Below are 12,231 nucleotides of genomic sequence, written 5' to 3'. Positions count from 1 at the left end.
ACTGTAAAAGAGTAATTTACATTTTATTATTTTTATTTTTTTTTAAATTGATATATTTTGGGTGATATAATCAAATAGCTTGTAGACAACCTGTCATAAAATACCAGACACTTTCAAATATGAAATAGTCAGTTCTAAGATAAACTAGATCCCATACCAACTTTGCTAAAAAAAAAAGTGAGGAGAGAAATAATTTCCTGTTGCTTTTTTCACCAAGCTTGTATTGTATCAGCATGCAAGACCACCAAGATACAGAGATGCAGGTGGTATTCAGTTATGCAAGTAACACATTTCACAGTGATCATGACAAGCTGAAAGTGGATATCATTACTCTCAGATAAAGCAACGATGACTAATATTTTTTACATGTGTTACAGCAATAAGAAATACAGGGACAGACAGAGTAAAGCTTATCTCTTCTAGCAAAGAATAATATATTATGTATGGATTACACTCCATTACTCCTACTCAGAGGAGCAGTTTTTTTAAAATTACGTACTTGTAATTTTATTTAATAAATAAAAAAAAAGTCTGGTAGAAAGTTTAAAAGGTCAGTTAAAACTTTGCTAAGATACGTTCACAAATTCAGCATACCTTTTTATTAAATGATATCAATTTCTATGATCAGTATTTAATAATAAATGGCAACAGGATTCAGTGCTATTGGTATTTACTATTTACTGCCGGTTATCATCATTTGACTTTGCTGATCTACAGGAACTGGTTTTGGCTGATAATACTTTATTTTTAATTCACTTCCACTATTATCCAGGAAGTTATTTTTGAAAAATTGAAGTAAAAATAAAAACCCCCAACTACTGAAGCTAATAAATTGCCTTTCCTGTTGATCACTAAAGTTATATTGTTGGCTGCAGTTTCATACCTTCTTATAGTACCAGATAAATGTCTTCTTGCATCACAAAAATTATTATGGATTTTCTTTATCCTTTTAGGAGAAATAATTTTTTACTTTACAGGAATCATAGCTCTAGAGCTATACTGCAAGAATGAAAGTAATGTAATCTGACAGTATTTGGGATATGGGATCTTTTATCATTTTGTGACATTTCATGATCCAGGGACCAAAAAAAAAAAAAAAAGTTGTAGAGGGCTGATTTCTTACCTATGAATGTATGTGCATTGGTGTGTTTGAAGCTTAATAACTTTTGATTGGGTCATGGATTTTGATGAAATCTGGCACAGATATTCATGTATATGGGGCAATTTGTTGGTAAAAGTTTGAAGTCAATATCTTCAGGTGATACTTTCTTCCAGAGGTGGATACTTTCGTTGAGGTCAGTTTTCTCAAATTTTACCAACATAACCTCCACTTTATATTAAGCTCAGTACATGTGTACTTATCTTACCATTTAAAAATAAATTCTGCCCTCAAATTCTCCACTTCCCAAAAAATCTAAAATCTATTTTTTTGTTGCTTATTTTTTTAACCAAACCTTATTCTATGTCTTCCCAAGCATAGTAGAAATGCAATTTACCAAAAAAAATACTTTGGTGGCAATGTAGTGGGTGGGGGAGTTGATCAAAGTTTAAAAATATTAAACTTTTTTCATGTACTTTTATTTTTCCACTATATAAAAATAAATAACCAATGCTAGGAAAGTATAACAACTTTGTTGTCAGTTTTTTTATTTCTGGAGTAGCACACCTATTCATTCCTGTTGTGATCTATAAACATAATATTATGCTGCGATATGAGTAAAATATTAATTTAATATTATTTATTAAACTATTAATATTTTATATGTGAACTATACAAAAATGTAATATTTATGCAAGGTAAATTACAGTATTCCATTTACATAATTACAGTATACATTTACATTACTGTACTCCAGTATACATTTGTTTAAGTGCAAATGATTACAAAATTACTAGATGATATAAAACAGTTTTATTTTTAAAAACTTGTTTAGCCTTTTTGTAATCGTATAAAGTCAGGTATATAACTTGTTTCTCATGTAGTATTATTTTGTATATAGCATTAATTTTTTTTTATTGTATTTGAAATAAGTAATTTAAATTTATGTAATAAATCCCTTTATTTTTTTTATTTTAGAGTGCACTTCATTCAGGTACAGCACCTCTTGAACCAAGAATGGCACAGTTGGAAACTTTAGAAGCCAAGGTAAATTGATTACATTTTATATATATATATATATATATATATATATATATATAAAATAGTAACCTTTGTATTAGTCTGAAGAGAATCCCATGAGGAAATGAAAATACTTAAAATACACATTCTATAGATCAATTAAAGGAAAAAATTTAATGCAAACAGAAGTTTAAAGTGTCTTGTTTTCAACTATAGCTGTTGAAAGATTTTTTCAAAATTTGTACTCAAAATGTGATTAATATCATACTACTCTTCTTTGGGTGCCAATATTGGGGCATTTTATAGTTTTATTTTGTTAACCATTCTACTTAAAGTAATTTAAAAAATTGGCTTTTAAAGCTATATTTCAATTAAAATCCATTACTTTTATTTATTTTTTGATAAACTGTATTATTGTACATTATTATTACGATAATATTGGTATGGTCAATAATATCAATTATAAAGTGACTTGAAAACATTTTGAAATAAGTCTTTTAAAATAATTATTTCATTATGCAATTTGGTTCTGTTTGTCATTACAGAAGTTGAAATTTTTTAATTAATATTTTTGTGGTTGACAAAATATAGCAAATTTATATGTTCATTACTGGTTGAAAATTATTCAACCTAGTTCAGTATTATGGATGGAAAATTTTATTCAATTGTTTGAGATCAATTAATTTTCTCAACAATATCTGCTTGTAAAAAAAACATTGAAGGAATAACAACAGTTTTTATATGAATATTTTCACAATTGTGCTACAGTAAAGCAGGAAATATACCTCAAGTGAACAGTAGTAGGTGAGTTAAGATGAAGGTTAACAATGTTTATTATTTCTAAAAATCAAGATTTACTTTTAAATTCATTGTAACTGCTTATTTGTTACAGATGGCTAGTATTGAAGTTTCATTATCTACCACACCACGACGTAAAAAAGCAGGCAGTGGTGCAAATACACCTACTCCTACTGCCGTTAATACTCCTTGTACAACAGCCAACAATTCAACAACAAACATTTATAGGACTTCTAAAGATATCGCCAAAGAACTTGAAATGCTACGAAATACTTTAAGGGATAAAGAAAATGTTATTCACAGGTATTGCAAAAATTACTTTATATAATACAAAGAAGGCTTGGACAGAATAATAAACTAGCCTAATTTCTTGAGGAGCTTGTAGTCTCTTTGTGCTCAAATCCATGTCTTTTTCGCCAAGAAAGTGTATCCTTGATGAAGCCTGGTGGGATGGTGACTCTGTAGGCTTATTTAAAATTCTGTTTCCTGTGTGCAGGAATGTTCAAAAGTGCTTCTCAGATAAAGCTAAAATTATCAGGAACAGCTATTCCTCTTTTTCCTTTTATAATCTATTTACATTTCTTAGTTGTATTTATTCATATTTTACTGCAGTCATATTTTATTGTGATAAGATTTTTTTTGGGGTCATCATTCACTTCTGTCTGTTTTGATTGGATATCTTAATATATATGGCCAACTCACCCAGTTTATTTCTTTATCTGCCACAAAGTTCTCTCCTCATATATTTATCTTATGGCTTCTTTATTTCAAATTTTATTGATTAAACAAATTCTAATTTTCAACATCCTTTTGTTAAATCATATTTTAAAAGCCTCTACTTTTTCCTCTTTGCTTTTTTTTACTTTCCATGTTTCACCACAAAGCATTGCATTCCACAAAAATATTTTTAAAGATTTTCTTTGCGCATGGCCTCCATTACACAAGAAACCTTTTGCTTATGCCATGCAGCTTTTGAGAGATTTGCCTTACCTCATTAATACTGTCTAATATTACTATATAAGTAACAGAATTCTGTGTCTCCTGTTATGTTGTTTACTCTATCTTAAAATAAGTAAACAAGATAAATAAGCAAAATAAGTAATTGCGTAAACAACAAATAGAATATCTTCAATAATTAGTTCTTTATTATCTTCTTTTTTGTTACTTTTTACTTCCTTTCTTTTAGTTTTATTTATTTTCAAATTAAATTTCTTAGCAACTAATCCATACAATTTGGTATTTCTTCTGACTCATTTTCACTTTCTGCAAAAGAAGTCGTAAGTAATTTTAACATATTTCTTGTATCTCTCTGTTAATGTTAACTCTACTTTCAGCTCCTGAGCTGTTTCTTTTGTTTATAGGTTGAAAAGTAACACTGATAAAGAAAAAAACATTTTTTAATATTTCTCTACACGTGATACCATTTCTTGAATTGCTTTTTTGTGTATATTACAGATCTGTAAATACAATTTTTCTATCACTCTTAGTTTTAAATAAATTACGCTTCAAAAAAATTAAGAGAAAATATAATTAAAATCTGTAAAATTTATAATTGTATGGCCATACCTTTGTTAGAATGATTTCACTGATGCTTTTCTTTTATAAATAGCCTCAGGCACATCCCAAATTAATGCCCAACAGTAATTGGATAGCATGTTAGTATTCCATTTCCCTTTATAGTGGCTTTCCATCACCGAAATATCTTGGTGGAAATGTTTACCGTGTTCATTACTTATGTTTCTGAGGTTGAAAAAATCCAGATGTGAGTAGAGGAAATGTAATTTCAAAGACATATTACATCCCATAGCTCTGTATGAAGTAAGAAGTTGTTAACAATATTGTGGTAATTGTCGGATTTTTGTTTGCCAAGAAATTTTTGCAAACATCTTTAAATGAAGCTCAAGCTGCAATTTCTACATTATTTATATTGAGTTAAATACATCCTTTGACCAACTCTCTTATTTGAGGACCAACAAATATTCCTTCTTTAATTTTTCCTTTGCTTACATTCGGAAATTTCTGCCTGATGTACAAAAATCCGGGACTATCCTTCTTCATTGCTTTTACAAAATTTTTCATTAGTTCTAGCTTTATATGGTGAGAAAAGGGGTAACAGTATTTTTTTTGGGTTCAACTAAGGGCTCATGTATAATATATTTCCCATTTGGAGTTAAGTTGTCTCGTTTCTTCCACTCTTTGGTAACATAATGTTTATCCCTAGCTTGGCTGTTCCATTCTCAAAGAAAATACATGTTGTATAAGCTAACATGTATAAGCTTGTATCATTGTAGAACAGACTGCAACTTTTTCTTGCTCCTTTCTGATTTAGATTTTTCTTATTCTATACTCTTGTAACTGCCACTTGTTCTTGTATATATATTGTAAATTTCCTTTGTTTAATAATTTTATTTTTATTTTTAAATGTTTTATTCTATACTCAATTATTATACACTTTCTCTTGCCCTAAAATGAATGGGATTTGGTAAAGATTGTCTATTTTCGTTTTTTATAAATGTGTAAAATGCTCTGTTCCACTCTAGAACATTCAATATGCTCTACAATAGAATATTTGAAGAAAGGAAGATACCAGACTCCCAAAATGAGTAATGTATCTGAATGTATGAAATGGGTTCATAGTGAATTATTTGTTTGTCTGGATGGAACTAAATAAAAATCTTTTTGTCACAGGATGTAATTGATATATAATGTTACATTATAAAGATCATGTCAGGAATAGATAGATATACTACTCCACTGATAAAAAATTAATTGCCCCACTATTTGTCTGGATAAAACCTGAATATTTAACCTGGATAACAGGAACATAATAAAACCCACAATTAATCATAAAATCAAAAATAGATATGATTAAAATCCATATTAATTATTTAAAATATAAACACCTGAAATAATATGATAGTAAATACAACAAAATAATTTCATAAATACAAAATAAATAACAAATCAGGGGTTAATGTGAATTATCTGAACTTTTATTTTTACACATTGAACAAAATACAAAAAATTATCGTTTTCTTTCTTAAAGTAACAGAAGCTTCTTGTAAGCCGAAGTATTGTGTTGATTTACCCAAAAATAGTTCTGTTGTCCAGTTCAGGAGAAATGGTTATTATTATTTTTTAAGAATCTCTTTTCTCTGTAGTGACAATTTATACTAATTGCCAAAATTGTGAAGAAAAATAAGAATAAAAAATTGAAATTACTTACCAAGAAGGTTTGTTATCATTCCAAAATGAATTTATATTTATGGTGTTACAGAAATTGAGAATTTTTCAGACTTACCTTGATTGACTCTTGTAGCAGTCCATTAAATAAACCAATATTTAGTGATACTATATCAGCAATAAGGCTATTCACCATGATATACTTATTAAAGTTCCAAATAAAAAATTTTGTTCATGTACAATCCTATAATTAAAAGAGATTCCTAGAGTATTTGTTCAAGAAATAGGAATCTTTATCAATGATAAAGAAAAGGTGTGAATATAGAATTAAAACATCTATTTTTATCCATATATGAAACAGATAATTAGTATGGCTTCAAAATGTATTAGACTGAAACTTTTAGCTCTTTTGCTTTTACATTCATATACTGCATTAAACTTTTTATTGTAATATTGTTATACTTTATAATGCTGAATTTTGCTTTTTAGTTTAAAAGGACAGCTGTGTACATCACTCAACATAAGCAGACTCTCTGCTACATACTTACAACGACAGAATCATAAGGTACAACCACTCACTGAGAAAGAGAAAAAGGCAGCTGAAGAAAGACTTAACAAATTAAGAACTGATTTAGATGCCAAACGATTAGCTATTAAAAATATTAAATTAGCTCTTGAACGTCTAGACATTACTGAGTAAGTAAAGTACATTCTCTTTTTTTTTAATTTCTCTTTTAAACTCTCCATGTTTGAAAAGTGATTATTTTCTCCATCATATTTTGAAATATGGTATTCTATCATTATTAGTATAATTCTGAATTAATGTTGTTTTTTGTGATGTTATAACTTCCAAATTTCATTAGCATTACAAACTTCAAACAATCATTTCATTTTTCCAACTACTTGAGTACACTACATTATTGGACATTGTCTGAGCAGGTTCATGTAATTTATTATAATGTCAGCCAATCTGAATCTTCAATTGAGTCGGTCACAAAACAGGGAAGTAGGTTAACAAACCCCTGCCTTTTTTGTCAGTCTGGGTAATAAAGGATTGCTATTTGTACATTCTATCTTTTTAAAATTATTATAAAATTTTAATGACTTGCTCTTAAATTAATGAAACTGTTTTTTCTAAGATCTTATGGGATTAATAGTTAGTTCCTGATTTAGTAGTGTATCCAGAATCCGTGTTGTTGATAACAAAAACTTAAAAAAGAAAGGAAACTCCTTAAGTATAAAAATCAAACAATGTATTTTCTCAGTGTTGTATTTTATTTAGTTTTTGTTAAATTTAGAGTATTTGTAAATTTCACAGTGTTTCAGTTTTTTATAAATTTTCATATTGTGGTTAACTTATGTATGCCATGTTTCTATGATGTGATTTGCAAAAGGTTGATTTTGATTTTAATGTATGTAATTCCTGTTTGTATTCCTTGTATCTGTATATAACCCACCCCACCGGGTTGGTCTAGTGATGAACTCGTCATCGCAAATCAGCTAATTTTGAAGTAGAGAGTTCTAAGGTTGAAATCCTAGTAAAGGCAGTTACTTTTATACGAATTTGAATACTAGAACGTGGATACTGGTGTTCTTTGGTGGTTGGGTTTCAATTAACCACACATCTCAGGAATGGTCGACCTGAGACTGTACAAAACTACACTTTACATACATACATATGTCATCCTCATTCATCCTCTGAAGTAATACTTTATGGTGGTTTCGGAGGCTAAATAAAAAAATAACAAGAAGAAGAATGTATCTGTGGATAAATCTGCATCTAATTCTACCTGATGCATTCTACCAAAATTCTACCTGATCTATTCTATCAAAATTACATCAGACAGTTTATCTTATCTGATTCTTTGCCTTGGGTGAGGTCATATTCATTATCATGTCATATGAACAGTAATCCTTTATTATTTTTAACTTTACTAGATTTGAATTGCAGTAGTTTAGGCTATTTCCAGAGAAAATAATTTTAATTATAATTATTGCTACTCTGCTAATCTGTACGGTGGAGTGGTAGCATTTCAGCATTCATCTATAAGTTCCTGGGTTTGAAACCTGTTTATTTATGGTTTCTTTTCACATATACAAAATTTCAACCCCAAATTCCCACACACAGGCTTTGAGTTTATTTGGTGAATTACGCATTAACCAGTAAAAAGTAAAATAAAGTTTAAATGAAAATTTTGCTATTTTCTTTACAGCCTAACTTGGCACCAAATAGTCACTATCATCTTTTCACAAAAATAAAGGTCCTTGGCCCATTTAAACCAAGGGGAGTTTATAGATTGTGTTAATGACTGGCTGGGTAACTTGGTGTGGAGTTGTTTGATGAAATCTGTTAAAGCTGGTATTGTAATGTAAGTGCTTGAGTATGAGTGGAAATTGTATGAAAAAATAATGGAGGTATAGATATACAGCTAACATGTGTTATAATAATTTTTTTTCTGTGTTTTTCTTTTTTAACCAATCAGTTTGAAATTAGCTTTAGAATAAACTTTACACTTATACTTTTTTTTTAACCTCTGGGACGACCGTTAGGTATTGCTTCAGAGGATGAGATTAATGATAATTTTTGTAGTGTGTAAAAATGCCAATACTAAACCTCGTCTCATGAAACCGTGCAGCAAATCAAAATATAACAGTATGATGATTCTAACTTAATTTAATTTAGCTTAATCCATCTGAGAAAAATCACTTCTCTTTACTTGTAACTGCTGCTATATTACCACTATATTAATAATTCATCAAGTAAAACAGAAAAAAAATATTTGTTACCTCAATGTATTTTTTCAGTACCTGATGAGTTACTGTCTGTTGAACTATTGTCATCATTTCCCAAATTTATCAGAATATTTTCAATAATATTTTCACACTAACTCTGTGTTTCCCATGCTTTTTTTTCAATGTTTAATTACATGTTAAATACAATGTTTCCAAGCATTTATATCTTTCTTTCTTTTCTTTTTCCTGTTTAACCTCCAGTAATTACCTCCGATAATACTTCAGAGGATGAATGAGGATGATATGTATTAGTGTAAATGAAGAAGTGTAGTCTTGTACAGTCTTAGTTCGACCATTCCTGAGATGTGTGGTTAATTGAAACCCAACCACCAAAGAACACTGGTATCCACGATCTAGTATTCAAATCCATGTAAAAATAACTGACTTTACTAGGACTTGAACGCTGGAACTCTTGACTTCCAAATCAGCTGATTTGGGAAGACACATTCACCACTAGACCAATCTGGTGGGTCAAGCATTTGTATCTACTCTATAATACCTCCTATCAATGAATTTTTTACATCAGTTAACTAATAAGTTGTGTTAATAATCCCATTGTAGCTTTTAATTGAGCCTATATCAATTCTTTCAGGTTAAATTTGCAATGGTATGAAGGAAGATGCAACATAATAACAAAATTTGGATTTTTGTGATTTCATCTGCTTGATAATTAATGTATTTTTACTTAACTGATTTTATTACTTTTAAAAGTTCTACTTTTAACATATTTTTGGTTTACACAATTTTCTTAGATTTTAACCATTTGGCAATTTCTGATTTTTAGGTCCAAGCATTTGGAATTTTTCAGTTGTCAGGCAATGGTACACCGCATTATCCATTACTATGATGGATTTTTCAGCAACAAATTCAACAATTTTTTTAAACCTCTGCAAAAAATTGTTACCATTCATTTCATTTTAATATTCTTCAGATCTGAATTCAAATTCTCATTAACCACAATTAACCCCATTTTCACTTCCTACATGAATTACTAATTGTGTATCTTTTGCAGCCAGTGTTTAACCCCAATTGACAAACCTTTCATAAAAGTGTCTTTTGCACTCTTTATTTCTTTATCCGCCCATAAATTTTCCTGTATTAACCAAAATTTTATCTAGACAATAAATTATAACAGCCACTACAGGTGGCTGTTACACCATGAGACAATATCTTTACGTTTAATCAATGAAGAATTATGTTTTCTGGACATGAAACAAAAATTCATTGATTTTTAAAAACAATGTAATGTATTTCTAGAAATATTTGGCAGTTCAGAATCAGTATTCGTAGCATTTAATATTTTGTTCAAGTTAAGAAACTCGTTATTGAAATAAAACAAATGAACTATTTGTCTGATAGCAGTTTTAGTAAAATTGTCCAACCTTTCAATCGTTTTCACACGCTTTTGAGTTTTTTTAGAGCTAATATGTTTACCATCAATTTTGTGTTTATTATATTAAAGATTTTTCTTTCACTAATACCTGTTGCAACTACTTGCTTTCTGAGCAATGTCTCTGACTGCAGTTTCAGGGTTATCTTGTTTTATGGTTATATACATGTTGCTGCTTTTTTTAAGTTACTTAAGGGTTTTCTGGGTTTATGTTTCATGCAGAATCACTCATTGTGTTAAAACCCAATTGGCACAAAAACACAGGGTAAATTAAAATTAATAAATGTAACATTGAATAAAACTGTTATAAAAATGAACTATAAAACTGAATCGTACCATACAGAGTAACATAACTTAGATTGAAATACTTTCTTTCAACTGAATAATGGTGGGAAGCATTACAAATGATGTTATCATTCTTAAAGATTAATAACAAAGCTCACAAAATTTTTAATTGCATATAATCGGTATGCCATGGCACTAGATAAGTGATAGTTTACAATACGTTAATACACTTAAAGCAATAATTGCACTGGCATGTGGGAGTGACAGAATGACAACCTAAAAAAACCTCGTTTATTTTTTAATAATCAGTATATTAATAATGTAACATTGGAACAGCATCCAATAAATGTGAGGACAGTGTGATAAAATTTGAAGTGACTGTATGATAACAATCAAGCGTATGAGCGAAATGTTAATTTTTATTTATTCTGTGTGCCTAATGTTACTTTTTTTAAATTGTTAGATTTAATTAAACTCAAACTGTAGGCTATGTATGAATTTTTCAATATACCGTAAATGCTATAAAGAATTAACAACAATGGGAATATTTTAAAAATACAGATAGACGACTATATATATATATATATATATATATTGGACAAATGGCCTATACGTTTTCACGTGAAAATATAAAAACTTCTTAAAATTTCTGTTTAATAAAACGGCCTTATTACGTCGAGCCTAATAAGGCTCACGTAATTTAATATAAATTTCCGAGCCTTTCTTAAAAAAAAAAGTCAAACCCATATACACTCAAAATTAAAATTAAATATTTCCTGTTGTAATGATAAAATTACTCGGACAATTAATTATTATGAAATATTAATTAAACATTAAATTTCTGAATCCTTCTTTTACTAAAATGTTGTTCAATTAATATTTATTAAAAATTATTGCTATATTACCTATATACACCTCCCGTGAACTCCGGAGTAATTATGTTATATATATATATATATATATATATATATATATATATATATATATATATATATATATATATATATATATATGTACACACACACACACACACGCGCGCGCGCGCACGCACGCACACACACACACACACGCGCGCGCGCGCGCACACACACACACACACACGCACACACACACACACACACACAATCATCTCTGTTGTGGCTTTGTCCACAGTATATGGTTACTTGTGTTTCCCATCATGATCAATATTTAGCTTGTAATGGCTCGCTTCATTTGCCCTTCCTGTCTAAACAGAGAGCTCTGCCCCTTGGATCCTGCTGTGTTCATTAAACTCGTGCTTATGAGAATAATAATGTTAAATAAAATTAAAGTCTGATCAATTTTATAGAAAAATATCAGTGTATTGTAATTAAGAATGTGGGTTTCAAAACAATCAGCCTCCATCTTAAAAATATTAGTTATAAATGTTTACCTGTACTTCATATGGGAAAAATGTATTTTGCCTGGTTCTTAGTGATACCTGACAAACACCATTAGGAGGTGAGCGTACTTTATTTCTCTTTTTTTTTTTTAAATTTGTCAATTATTCTTATTTTGTTTTTAGTTAACCAACTGGAGGCAGGTGCAACCAGTTGTGTCACATATACAGTAACGGTGGCTGTGCTGGTTGAACTGCCATGCTGACCCTGTCAGAACCCTTAAAAAACCCCAAATTCGCGATCAT

At 29.3% G+C, this 12,231-nt stretch overlaps 1 protein-coding gene across 3 annotated transcripts in view; it reads left to right on the top strand.

Annotated features, from left to right (window-relative positions):
* The window catches only part of sprt (PDZ domain-containing protein sprite), a 366,819-nt gene that overhangs the window by 342,297 nt on the left and 12,291 nt on the right, over positions 1-12,231 (top strand). For 2 of the 3 annotated variants that reach the window (XM_075364676.1, XM_075364675.1), the window contains 3 exons: positions 2,078-2,146; positions 3,012-3,220; positions 6,590-6,796. In XM_075364676.1, coding sequence (XP_075220791.1) covers positions 2,078-2,146; positions 3,012-3,220; positions 6,590-6,796 — 485 coding nt within the window. The remainder of the gene's footprint in view (positions 1-2,077; positions 2,147-3,011; positions 3,221-6,589; positions 6,797-12,231) is intronic. The other variant, XM_075364677.1, reaches the window with a different exon arrangement.

This window comes from Lycorma delicatula, chromosome 4 (assembly GCF_047948215.1).
Source record: "Lycorma delicatula isolate Av1 chromosome 4, ASM4794821v1, whole genome shotgun sequence".
Lineage (NCBI taxonomy): Eukaryota > Metazoa > Arthropoda > Insecta > Hemiptera > Fulgoridae > Lycorma > Lycorma delicatula.
The sequence above is the reverse complement of the archived record's forward strand: the minus strand, read 5'-3'. Positions and strand labels throughout refer to the sequence as shown.